The sequence below is a fragment of the Podarcis liolepis genome (genome assembly GCF_965112155.1).
Source record: "Podarcis liolepis genome assembly, chromosome: 2".
Lineage (NCBI taxonomy): Eukaryota > Metazoa > Chordata > Lepidosauria > Squamata > Lacertidae > Podarcis > Podarcis liolepis.
Window position 1 is genome coordinate 118855319 of NC_139555.1, and position 13021 is coordinate 118868339.

The following is a 13021-nucleotide window of genomic DNA, read 5'->3' on the forward strand; positions in this document are numbered from 1 at the left end:
CAACAGGCCCGGACCAGAACAGTGGGCTCACCTGGTCCAACACTCTGTTCTCAGTGTGCTCAACCAAATGCCCCACCATTACAAGACCTGAACGCACCAGCAGGACTCTCCCCGTTTGTGATTCCCAGCGACTGGCATTCAGAGGCATATAGAGCTTCTGGCAGTGAAGGGAGAACACAAGCCATTCCATTGCAGCTAGTAGCCAGTCACCAGTGTCGAAGCAATGGTTCTTCAACATCAACTTCGTTGGACTGAGCATGTTGTGTGGATGCCTGATGGTCGTCTTCCAAAGCAACTGCTCTATTCCACACTTAAAAATGGAAAGCGTAATGCTGGTGGTCAACAAAAGAGGTTTAAAGACTCTCTCAAGGCAAATCTTTAAAAAAAATGTAGTATAAACACCGACAATTGGGAAACACTGGCCTTTGAGCGTTCCAGTTGGAGAACAGCCTTTACCAAAGGTCTTTGAAGACACTCGAACTCAGGATGAAAGGGAGAAAAATGCTAAGAGGAAGGCACGCTTGGCAAACCCTCACCATGATCAACTACTGCCTGGAAACGTATGTCCCCACTGTGGAAGGATGTGTGGATCCAGAATCGGCCTCCACAGTCACTTATGGACTCACTGTTAAAAGCGTATTCTTGGAAGACAATATTACTCAGCTATGAGGAATCGCCAAAGAAGGCACTGATAGCCTTAACCTCCACTGATTTCTCCAGCTCCCTTTGCAAAACCAGATGCTGCCATTTCTTGTGTATGTCAGATGAAGATGTCCTGCCTTTTGTCTCGCCTGGATCTCCCACCATTCAGCTTCGCTGGACATTAGTGTTATGGGCAGGAAAGAAGAACTTCCCTCTGTCCACGTTCTTCACAAAGCCAGCCAAGCTGGGGGCCTCATTGCCTCTGTGGGAGGGAGTTCTGTAGTTTAACTGTGCGCACTGAGTGAAAAAGTACCTTATTTTGCCTGTCCCGACTCTTCTGACATTTGGCTTCATTGGGTGTCCACAAGTTCTAGTCACCTTTGAAGGTGACTCGGAAACTGCAACTAAACCCGAATGCGGCAGCTAGACTGGTGACTGGGAGTGGCCGCCGGGACCATATAACACCGGTCCTGAAAGATCTTCATTGGCTCCCAGTATGTTTCCGAGCACAATTCAAAGTGTTGGTGCTCACCTTTAAAGCCCTAAACGGCCTCGGCTGAGTATACCTGAAGGAGCGTCTCCACCCCCATCGTTCTGCCCAGACACTGAGGTCCAGCGCCAAGGGCCTTCTGGCGGTTCCCTCGCTGCAAGAAGTGAGGTTACAGGGAACCAGGCAGAGGGCCTTCTTGGTGTTGGCACCCACCCTGTGGAATGCCCTCCCAGCAGATGTTAAGGCAACAAGCAACTATTTTACTTTTAAAAGACGACTGAAGGTCCTGTTTAAGGAAGTTTTTAATGTCTGACGCTGTATTGTTTTTAATATTCGGTTGGAAGCCGCCCAGAGTGGCTGGGGAAACCCAGCCAGATGGGTGGGGTACAAATAATAAAATATTATTATTTTATAAGAGAGGGTGAAAAACCTCTTTCTCCAAAACCTGCGTAATATTATACCCCTCTATCATCATGTTCCTCACTTTTTATTCTTCTATGCTAAAAAGCTCTAAAGGGTGTAACCTTTCCTTCGAGGAGAGTTGCTCTGGCCTCTTGTTTTTTGGTTGTGTGTGCACATACAATTCTCCCAAAAAATAAATAAATCAAAAATCAAAATAGCCATGGAAGGAATGGAGAATATTCTTTATTGTGTTAGCAACTGAATGCTCCTGCATTACACAATGTCTAAACACAGGACATTTTTGCGACTGAAGTTTAGCCCGGGTGAGTAATCCACTCAATCACTCATTGGCAGTACTGATCTCCTGCATCTCGCCCCGCAGCCATGGAAAAATAACCCCCCTGCAGTCCATGCCATCTTTACAGCTTAGCGCGCAGTGTGGATTCTCTGATGTCTATTAAGGCAAGTGTTGCGAGAGAACCTTTTCCCGCACACCGGGCACTCGTGGGGTTTTTCCCCCGTATGAATCCTGCGGTGCGTGTTAAGGTTAGCTTTCTGGCTAAAGCTTTTCCCGCACCGCGAGCACTCGTAGGGTCTTTCACCCGTGTGGATTCTCTGGTGAGTGTTAAGGTAGGAGCTGCGAGAGAACCTTTTCCCGCAGGTGGGGCACTTGTGAGGCCTCTCGCTCTCGCATCTCTTGCGGTGCCCGAGAAGGTGGAACTTCTGGCCAAACCGCTTCCCGCAGTCGGAGCACTTGAATGGCTTTTCTCCCGAGTGGATGTTCTCGTGCTTAAGGAGGTTTGCGCTCTGGCCGAACCTCTTCCTATACGTGGTACAGACGCTTGGTCTCTTACCAGTGTGACTCCTCCGCTGGTGTGCATCCTCCTTCAGATCCTGGAATGTGCCCCCAAACGGGACAGACACACCGACTTCTCGCCCCAAGTCCACTTCCTGGTGCCCACCCCGAGCGCTTCCCTGCTCGCGGAAACAGGAAACGTCCTCTCCTGCTCCCCAAACCGACGTCCCACGTGGTGACAGATGCTCGCGATCTTCCGGGGCGTACCTCTCCGCTTCGTTGAGCTTTGTCCACCCTTTAGCTCCTGAACGGGAAAATAAAATTTCAGATAAGAGGTTGAGGGTATGTTTTTTCATATGTGGTGGACTTGTAAAAGGGTAAAAGAGTACTGAGAAATAATTGTATAATGAACTGAAAAAAATGTTTAAAAGTACTTAAAAACAACAACAACCAGTGTCCTTTTTGTTGGGGATACTTCAGACGGAAATTCCCAGGTGTCAAAAAACGGTTATTTATGTATGCAACAACTGCGGCCCGTGTTTCGTTAGCTCAAAAATGGAAAACGAGCGAGGTCCCAACCAAAGAAGAATGGCAACTTAAACTGATGGGATATACGCAGCTTGCGGATTTAACATATAGAATAAAAGAACAAGAAGAACATAGGTTTAAAGATTGGAAAATGTTTATTGAATATATATATTATTAAATTTTCTGTTTTACACTTTTGAATATTCATTTAAACATCCTTAAAATATCAGTGACTTCCCTTCTTCACTTTCCATGGTTCATTTTGCATATCATAAATCCCTGCATATTTTACATAAACTAAACCATTCAGTATTCCATTATTCCTTCCATCAAAGCTTATTTGCAATGTTGAATTTATCTTAATGTTGCTAACATTTTCAAGTGTACATAATTTCCCCCCATATATTCAATAAACATTTCCCAATCTTTTCTAAACGTATGTTCTTCTTGTTCTCTTATTCTATATGTTAAGTCTGCAAGCTGTGCATATTCCATCAGCTTAAGTTGCCATTCTTCTTTAGTTGGGACCTTGCTCGTTTTCCATTTTTGGACTAACAAAACACGGGCTGCAGTAAGCTAGGCGGTTTGAATCCCCGCAATGGGCTCCTGTTGCTCTGTCCCAGCTCCTGCCAACCTAGCAGTTCAAAAGCACACCAGTGCAAGTAGATAAATAGGCGGGAAGGTAAACGGCATTTCCGTGCACTCTGGCTTCCGCCAGTGTCCCATTGCACCAGAAGCGGTTTAGCCATGCTGGCCGCATGACCTGGAAAGCTGTCTGTGGACAAACGCCGGCTCCCTCGGCCTGAAAGCGAGATGAGCGCCGCAACCCCATAGTCGCCATTGACTGGACTTAACCTTCCGGGGTCCTTTTACCTTACATAAATAACCTTTCGTTGTCATATTGTCAATCTATTGACTAAAGGGGGTGTGATCCCCTTGTCCGCCCATGAATTTGTCTAATCCTCTTTCAAAGGCACCCAGGTTTGGGGGCCAACACTGCCTAGTGGGAATGAGGCAGCTTAACTATGAGCTTAAGTGAAGAAGGACATCCTTTCGGCGGTCCTGAACCTTCCAACCTATTCCAAGCGCCTTAAGACACACCTTTGCCTTGAGCTTGTTTGGAGGTTCTAGCAGGGGAACACAGCTATCGTATACCCTTGACCGAAGAACGGTACATGACACCAGTCAAGCTTGCAAAAATCTATCATTTGCCCGATAATAAATGTTGGAAATGTAAAGAAACTGAAGGCACATTCTTTCACCTTTGGTGGACGTGCCCAAGGATTAAGGCTTTCTGGGAGATGATCTATAATGAAATGAAAAAGATATTTAAATATACCTTTCTGAAGAAACCAGAGGCCTTTCTCCTGGGCATAGTCGGCCAATTGGTGCCAAAGAAGGATAGAACTTTATGTATGCTACAACAGCAGCAAGAATACTCCTCGCGAAGTATTGGAAGACACAAGATCTACCCACCCGGGAAGAATGGCAGATGAAGGTGATGGACTACATGGAACTGGCGGAAATGACTGGCAGAATTCGAGACCAGGGGGAAGAGTTGGTGGAAGAAGATTGGAAGAAATTTAAAGACTATTTACAGAAATACTGAAAAATTAATGAATGTTAGAATGATGTCAGAATGAAGTTAGGTGGTTTTAGCAGCACTGTTATAAAGGAGTATGTAAAAATGGTTTGTTAACAGGTGAGAATCCAAAGTTATAATATATTTAATTAAAGGATTAGGATAAAAACAAAGAGGGAAAGGATTTGCTGAATTAACTAACTGAACTGGAATACAAAAAAGGGAGGTGTGAGGAGGTCAGGGAAACAAGTAAATGAAAGACAAGATATGGAAAGATTGATTTGTTTTTAAATGTTTTTATTTTTCCGCAATTTGTACTTTTCTCTCTCTTCCTGTTTCTTAGTTTTGTAACCTTTTTTGAAACTTTAATAAATATCATTAAAAAAAAAAAAGACACACCTTTGCCATCCTCACCTGTCAAGAGGGCCTCTCCGTGTTCAGCTTCCTGCTTGGTCTCCCGGCGCATCTGCCGGTGGACGGGGTCAGAAGGAACCAGTTCCGGCTCGCAGAAGCTCAGGACCACCTCCTCAAACGGCACGCTTACCTGAAATAGCAGAGGAGATTCTCTAAGGACAGGACTTAGGGCACGGGTGGGAGGGGGAACCCCCCGACCCGCAAGTTTCATGCGGCCCTCTGCCAGACTTCCTCTGGCCCTTTGAGTTCCCCTCCAGCCCATCAGCTTTTCAGCAAGGGATCACACGAGCAACAGAGGAAAGGTTTGCAATTATGGATGGGAGATGTTGTCCTTTATTATTCTCACCTTCTCAGTCTTTCAAGTTCCTTTCTCCGCATTTTTACATAGGTTCACTGGTTCTTCTTATTTTAAATATATCTATATATTGGGTTTTGATCAAGATGATGATTGGTGGAATGATCTCTCTAGGGAGGCACCTTCATTATACAGCTTTAGGCGTACTTCCACCAGGGCTTTGGCTGATTAACATCCTATAATCCTATGTTTTTGGGAGGGGGAGAGCGAGGATTCTTGGTTTGTTTTGGTCTTGTTCATGCTTTTATTACATATTTTGTGTTTTTAGAATGTACAGTAGTACCTCGGGTTAAGTACTTAATTCGTTCCGGAGGTCCGTTCTTAACCTGAAAGTGTTCTTAACCTGAAGCACCACTTTAGCTAATGGGGCCTCCTGTTGCTGCCGCGTCGCCGGAGCACGATTTCTGTTCTGATCCTGAAGCAAAGTTCTTAACCCGAGGTGCTATTTCTGGGTTAGCGGAGTCTGTAATCTGAAGCGTATGTAACCTGAAGCATATGTAACCCGAGGTACCACTGTATTTTTATGCTGTGAACCCCTCTGAGGTCTACACATAAGGGGTAATATATATAACAAACAAATAATAATAATAATAAACAGTAAGAGTCAGCACAATTTTTGTACCTGTTACTTGGCTGTAGAAATGCACTGCAACATTTGGAGAATCAACCATTTCGATGGATGGCTGTGTTTTGGTTGGACAGTGGTTGGAAATGTGTCAGCTACCTAATGGCCAACCGAATCAAGTCAAGTCATTTTATTATGGTCAATGACAAGTAACCAAACAAAACACCAATTACAAAATTTCCCGCCCATCTGATTCACTTTATCTGCAGCCTTTACAGCCCCAGGCATTTGGCTAATTAAACAATCAACGGCCTTTTACCCTACGGGTTTTTAAAAATTGTTTTGCTTGTTATTATGTTTGCTTGTTATTATGTTATGTATTTTTTATTATTATAATATAAACAGCCCTGTGATCCTTGGATGAAGGGTGGTATAGAAATTTAATGAATAATAAAAAAATTAAAAACCTGCCCCCCTTCCCCAGGTTACTGGCTGCTCATCTGTTCCCAACTTGGGTAAAGCAAAGAAAGGAGCTCACCTGAGGTTTTGGCTGCTCTGCTTCCTGCTGCCTCAGCAGGAAGTCCTCAGCCAGGGCCACTGCCTGGAAGCAGGTCTCTGGCCCCCGTTCCCTGACCCAGCTCTGGATCTCTGGAGGCAGGATGGTCAGGAATTGTTCCAGGATCAGCAACTCCAGGATCTGCTCCTTGGAGTGCCTCTCCACCTTCAGCCACCGCCGGCAGAGCTCCTGCAGGCGGCTGTAGGCCCCTCTCGGCCCCTCGGCTTCCCGGTAGCAGAAGCGCCGGAAGTACTGACGGTTCTTCTCCCGGCTGATGGCGTCCCCGCGCAAGATGGCCGCCTTCACTTTCCCATAATCCTCTCTGTCCCGGCCCTCCAGCCTGCGGAAGGCCCGCTTGGCTTCTCCGCTGAGGGCCGGCGAGAGCCGAGCTGCCCACTCCTCCCGGGGCCACCGGCAGGCTTCGGCCACTTGCTCGAAGGAGGCGAAGAAGGCCTTGGTGTCGTCCCAGGGGGTGGGCTCCTCTGGCGGCTGCAGGACCCCCCAACCCACGTGAGGGGACTCCACTTCCTTCAGGAACTCCTGCCACTGGACCTCCCAGCGCTGAAGGATCCCTTCCCCTCCTTCCTCTTTCACTTGGTGCTGGGACGGCATCTTTTGCAGGAATTCCCGGATGCAGCCCCTCTGGTGGGGCTTCCTCACACTCTCTGCTGCCTCCACCGGTTTGGGGGCTGCTTGGCTTGGCTCCTCCATTTTCATCCCTGGCGCAAGCCTCTCGCGCAAGATCACAGAGGGGGCTGAACAGGACGTCCTGGCTCCCTGGGTAAAAGAGGCATTTATATCATTATTAATATTATTTACTAAATTTATATGCTGCCCTATAGACGCAGGTCTCAGAGAAATGTGAGTGATTTATTTGAAATGGTAGCAAAGACACTCAAACAAGGCAGACGAGAGTCTGGAGAGAGGTCCTGCAACAACACTTTACTGAGAAAACTGAACAAAATAAGCCCACAGGAATGAAAACACACTACAGAGTATGATCTGAGGAGAAAAAACATAGAGAAGACCCCAATGTACAATTGCCAACTGTCCAGAAAAATACAACCTGGCCTGCCCCTCTTCCTTTAAGACAAAATAAAAAAAAATCCTTCCAGTAGCACCTTAAAGACCAACTAAGTTAGTTCTTGGCATGAGCTTTCGTGTGCATGCACACTTCTTCAGACACTGTGTATCTGAAGAAGTGTGCATGCACACGAAAGCTCATGCCAAGAACTAACTTAGTTGGTCTTTAAGGTGCTACTGGAAGGAATTTTTTTATTTTGACTATGGCAGACCAACACGGCTACCTATCTGTTCCTTTAAGACAGTTCTGCTCCCCAGAAATCAGACAGCACAGTTTTTCATGGCTCCAAAATAAACATCATAAGGATCACCTGACACATCTTATACCTGCTGTTCCTCCAAGGGGCTACATTACAAAATGGAAGACAATGGCCGCTGCTGTCTTTCCATAGCTGTCAACCTTCCATTTTTTGGTGGGAAATCCCCTTATTCCAGTGCCGTTTCCCGCTGCTTTCTGGATTGTTAGATATCCTGTAGACTGTCCCCAGGACAGGTGAGGCTGCTGATCTCTTATTTTTGAGGCTCCCTGGGACAGGTGAGGCTGCTGATCCCTTATTTTCGAGGCTGCTGATCCCTTATTTTCAAATCTGAAAGTTGACAGCTATGTTTCAGCCCAATCCGGCAGCAAGCCTTGTCTCATGTTCTCATGTTAGCGACAGCCCTGGGAGGTAGGCTGGGCCAAGAGAAAGCAAGCAGCCCAAGGGAGGAGGGCTGGAACCTGGCTCGCTATTATCCTAGTCTGACTTTCGCAAGAGCCCTCAGGATCAAGCCAGCGGCCCCTCTCCTGTTCTCACAGTGGCCAACTTGTGGGAAAGCAGGAGCTGAGGGGAAGAGCACTTTCTCCCCCTCCTGCTGTGGTTTCCAGCAACTGGGATTTCTCTGCACTGGAACCCAGGAAGCTGCACAGAGTCAGACCCCCTGGGTCCATGTGCATTGTCGTCAATGACAGCCAGTGGCTTGCCAGGATTGCGGGGGGGTGCAGTGGGCATCGCTTGCCCTAACCTAGAGCTGCTGGGGGCTGCAAATGTTGCAAGGCACCTGCTCATTGCAACCTTGGCTGTTCGTTTCTTTCCAGCCACCGAAGGAATCGCTCTCGCTTCTTAACTTCTTGCATCTCTCCTCCCCCTTAAAAAAAGCACAATCCACAATTTGAAGCAATTTCCAACAACTCACCCCCAAATCACACACACTTTCTCTCTCTCTCTCTCTATAAGAGCCTCCAACCAGCTGCAGAGGAAGAAATGGCACACAGGAAGTGAAATTGTGACTTTTCACGTCCTGCCTCGCCTGCCTCTCTCTCTCTCTCTCTTGCACATCCCCACACCAAAACATGCACACCCACTTCCGCATTTCCACCCTAGGAAGCCTAAACACACCTCCCAGAACCCCTCTAGGACTCGCAAGGAGCTCGCTGCTTTTAACTCTTCGAACACTTTGAGTGGGTTGCGGGTGTTTGCCCTCGCGTGGCTGTGAGGCATAGTGGGTAGAGCACAAGCGGGGAAATGTGCATTTTATCTATTCTATACATTGATTGATTGATTGATTGATTGATTGATTGATTGATTGATTGATTGCGTTTAAATCATTCTAAACATTTCGTGCTGGTTCCTTTTGGTTTTAAATAGGAAATGTTTTTTGAATAGGAAATGTTGAATTATAGAAGCATAGACTATCTGACTTTTAGAAGACATCTGAAGGCAGCCCTGTTTAGTGAGGTTTTTAATGTTGATGTTTTGTCCTGTTTTTAATATTCTGCTGGGAACCACCCAGAATGGCTGGGGAAACCCAGCCAGATGGGCAGGGAATGAATGAATAAATAATAATAATAATTATTATCCCAGAATTTCAGAGTTGGAAGTGGATCCCTGAGGATCTTCTAGTCCAGTGTTTCCCAACCGGTGTTCCGCGGCACACTAGTGTGCCGCGAGACGTTGCCTGGTGTGCCGTGGGAGGGAGGCAGGCGAGTCGGGCGGCGAGGAGAGGCCGCCCAGCGCGGGGCTCTCGCCGTCTGCCTGCCTGGCTGCCTGCGTGGCGCTGACGTCACGGGGCTGTAACGTGCCCCACATAGGCATGCTTAGACCCTGGCTAGGAAGCGCCTTTGCCCTTGCCTTTTGCTCTCCTTACTTCCAGAAAGCTGGGCTGGTCGCCCGCTCCTCTCGGCGGCGGGAAGTGGTGCCGCTGGGAGCTCCGGGAGGCGGCGGAGGGGGCGCCGTGGGCCGGGAAGCCCCTCTCCGTCGGGGCCGGCAGGCGGCTGCTGCTGCTGCTGCGGGTGCTGTACAGCCTGGTGCTGGCGATGCCTTCAGAGCCGCCGCCGCCTCCGCTGCTGCGCGGGAACTCCTTGAGCGAGCGGCTCAGCTGCTTGCCTTTGCTGCGGAAAACCTCGCGCTTGTAGGTGCCGCTGGCTTGCGGCGTCGGCGCCGCGCTCTTGGGCAGCGGCTGCAGCGTGTGCTCCGTCCTGCCGGGCTCGTTGGTGAAGTGGACGGGCCTCAGGAAGCAGGTGTCGATGCTGGACTCGGACGAGGCCGGCGAGCACGCTTCGAAGGCGGGCAGGTTCCGCAGCGGCTCCACCTCCTCGTAAGGGTCGCCCCGGTACTCGAAGCCCTCGTAGTCCGGCGCGAAGCCGGAGCTGTCCTGCAGGAGGTCCGCCGCCGAGGCCCGCCGACGGGGCCGCTCGCGGTTGCCGTCGGGGCCCGTCGAAGGAGGCGCGCTGCTGCCGCCGTACTCCAGGTCTGGGAGGGCGTGCAGGGAGGCGGCCAGAGCTTTCAGGTCGTGCTCGCTGAGCTGAGAGGGCGCCAGGTCGTGCTCGGGCCGCCGCCCGTCCGTTTCCCACTCGCAAGGGGAAGCGCCTTGCAGGCCGTTGAGGCCTTGCTGGGGGCTCGCTTTCATGTGGGACCTCGAGTGCCTTGGAAGGGAGACCAATCAGTGTCGGATTTAGGTATAAGCTAAACAAGCTATAGCTTACCATTACCTTCTATGCTGTTACTATTTTTTTATTTTTTTTTACATAGGTAAAAAGTGACCTTTCCCCATCTGGCATGGTGGTGTGCCTCGAGATTTTTTTCATGAAACAAGTGTGCCTTTGCCCAAAAAAGGTTGGGAAACACTGTTCTAGTCCAACCCTTTGCAATGCAGCTGTCCCATACAGGGATAGAACCTGCAACCTTGGCGTTGTCAGCACCTGCTCCAACCTACTGAGCCTGCCACACACAGAGAGACAGTGTGGTGTAGTGGTTACTGCAATGGACTGTGATCAAATCCCCACTCTGCCATGAAACTTGCTGTCACCAACTCTCAGTCTAACCTGCCTCCCAGGGTTGTTGCAAGGATCAAATGGAGAGGGAGAGAACTACATAGACCACCTTGAGCTCCGTGGAGGAAGTAACGCTTCTGAATACCAGGAGGGGAATTATGCTTTTGTGCTCGGATCCTGCTCGCGGGTTTTCCTTTGGGGGCATGTGGTTGGTCACCGCGAGAACAGGATGCTGGGCTCAATGGGCCCACTTTGGCCTGATCCAGAAACCAGGCTCTTCTCATGTTCATATGTATATATGCATGTGTTTGTATAATTTTATTACATTTAAATATATTCTATTCGTAGAAACATCAAAGCGGTTTACAACAGAAATGCATTAAAACATTAAAAAGTAAAAAAAAAAAGCAGGTATCCGTTGTGGAAGGAGGTATTCCAAATTACTGGCATGGATCTAGTGGAATAGGAAAGTCTTCAGCAGCCCTTGTTTAATAGGTTATTGTATTTTAGTGTTTTGTTGGAAGCTGCCCAGAGTAGCTGGGGAAACCCGGCCAGATGGGTGGGGTAAAAATAATAAATTATTATTATTGTAACGATGAAGCAGAAGATGTTTGCTGAATCTCTATTGGCAGAATATTCCTCAATAAGGTAAAAAGGTAAAGGACCCCAGACGGTTAAAGTCCAGTCAAAGGCGACTATGGGGTTGCGGCGCTCATCTCGCTTTCAGGCCAAGGGAGCCAGCGTTTGTCCACAGACAGCTTTCCAGGTCATGTGGCCAGAATGACTAAACCGCTTCTGGAGCAACGGAACACCGTGATGGAAACCAGAGCACACTGAAACGCCGTTTACCTTCCTGCCACAGTGGTACCTATTTATCTACTTGCACTGGTATGCTTTTGAACTGCTAGGTTGGCAGGAGCTGGGACAGAGCAATGCGATCTCAATCCGTTGTGGGAATTTGAACCACGAACCTTCTGATCGGCAAACCCAAGAGGCTCAGTGGTTTAGACCGCAGCGCCACCCTCAATATTGGGCCGATGACACTATAGGTTCAGTTTCTTGTTGCCGTCAAATGAGCCTCATTAGCTCAGGGAACTGCCAACGATGCTCCTGTGTACGATCTCAGTGTTGCAACTAGGATCTAAGGCCAGGCATAGGCAAACTCAGCCCTCCAGGTGTTTTGGGACTACAACTCCCATCATCCCTAGCTAACAGGATCGGCGGTCAGGGATGATGGGAATTGTAGTCTCAAAACATCTGGAGGGCCAAGTTTTTCTATGCCTCATCTAAGGGTTCAGGCGGTCCCCGAGGTGCCCTGGACCTAAGTTGGGTTTTCTAAATTAAGACAAGGACCTTTAACCTTCCTCAGTAGCCAATGGGCGACCAGTACAGAAACCTAAACCACGGTGCCACATGTTAGGCAGATGCCCCCATCAGCAGCCTGGCTGCCACTTTCTACACCTGGACCTGGTACAGGGAAGATTGGCAGGTGTGGATGGGCCGAGGGCAGGCTGAGTTTGGGGGAGCAGTGACTCATTCTCCCTCATGGACCAGCCTCTCCTGCTGGGTGGTCCTTCTTTCCTTGATATTCCTCTGAGGAAGTCCCCTCAGTTTCCAGGTCTGGTCTCCAGACACAGACCCTCCCAGGAGCTTGTGACTGACACCTGTCTTTCAACCTCTTTGCCTTGGGTGTTGAAACTTAAGAAGTATATTTTCAGAACCCACCTTATTTGTCTGATTTTAATGTGCTTGAAACATCACGGTTCAATTGCTGCAACTCGCCCTTCACCCTTAAAACTGAAATATCATATATTTATTCTACAGGTGTGGTTTAAAATTTTTCTTATTTATTAAATTTGTATATAGCCGTACCTTGGAAGTCGAACGGAATCCATTCTGGAAGTCCGTTCGACTTCCAAAACGTTTGGAAACCAAAGCACGGCTTCTGATTGGCTGCAGGAAGCTCTTGCAGCCAATCGGAAGCTGCGGAAACCCCGTCAGGCTTCCAAAAGAACGTTCGAAAGCCGGAACAGTCACTTCCGGGTTTGGGGCGTTCGGGAGCCAAAACGTCCGAGTACCAAGGCGTATGAGATCCAAGTTATGACTGTTCTGCCCTATACCCGCAAGTCTTAGGGCGGTTCGCAAGAGTGTGTGTGTATGTAAAAGTGAAAAAATGAAAATGAGCAATGAACACAAACAAAATTCCCAAGGCAATTTTTTTTTTTTTTTTGCTCAAGGAAATATTCATTTAGGGAAAAAAACAAGTACAGGTTCACAACAGCACACACTCGTGCAAAATACATTATCACAGTTATTTACTTATTTGGTTTCTCACTTGCCCTTTGCCACAAGGGTGGG

The 13021-nt window shown here is 48.3% G+C and overlaps 1 protein-coding gene across 2 annotated transcripts; it reads right to left on the reverse strand.

Annotated features, from left to right (window-relative positions):
• Window positions 1–1759: 1759 nt before the first annotated feature.
• Window positions 1760–8788, reverse strand: LOC310701451 (uncharacterized protein). Of its 2 annotated transcripts, none has more exons than XM_083492292.1 (4): window positions 8587–8788; window positions 6313–7107; window positions 4855–4984; window positions 1760–2634 (listed from the first exon to the last, which is right to left on the reverse strand). In XM_083492292.1, the coding sequence occupies exons 1-4, from the start codon at window positions 8761–8763 to the stop codon at window positions 1961–1963; spliced, it is 1776 nt and encodes a 591-aa protein (XP_083348418.1). In that variant the 5' UTR covers window positions 8764–8788; the 3' UTR covers window positions 1760–1960. The 2 variants fall into 2 exon arrangements, with proteins under 2 accessions (XP_083348418.1, XP_083348419.1); XM_083492293.1 differs by having other exon boundaries at window positions 8583–8720.
• Window positions 8789–13021: the final 4233 nt, after the last annotated feature.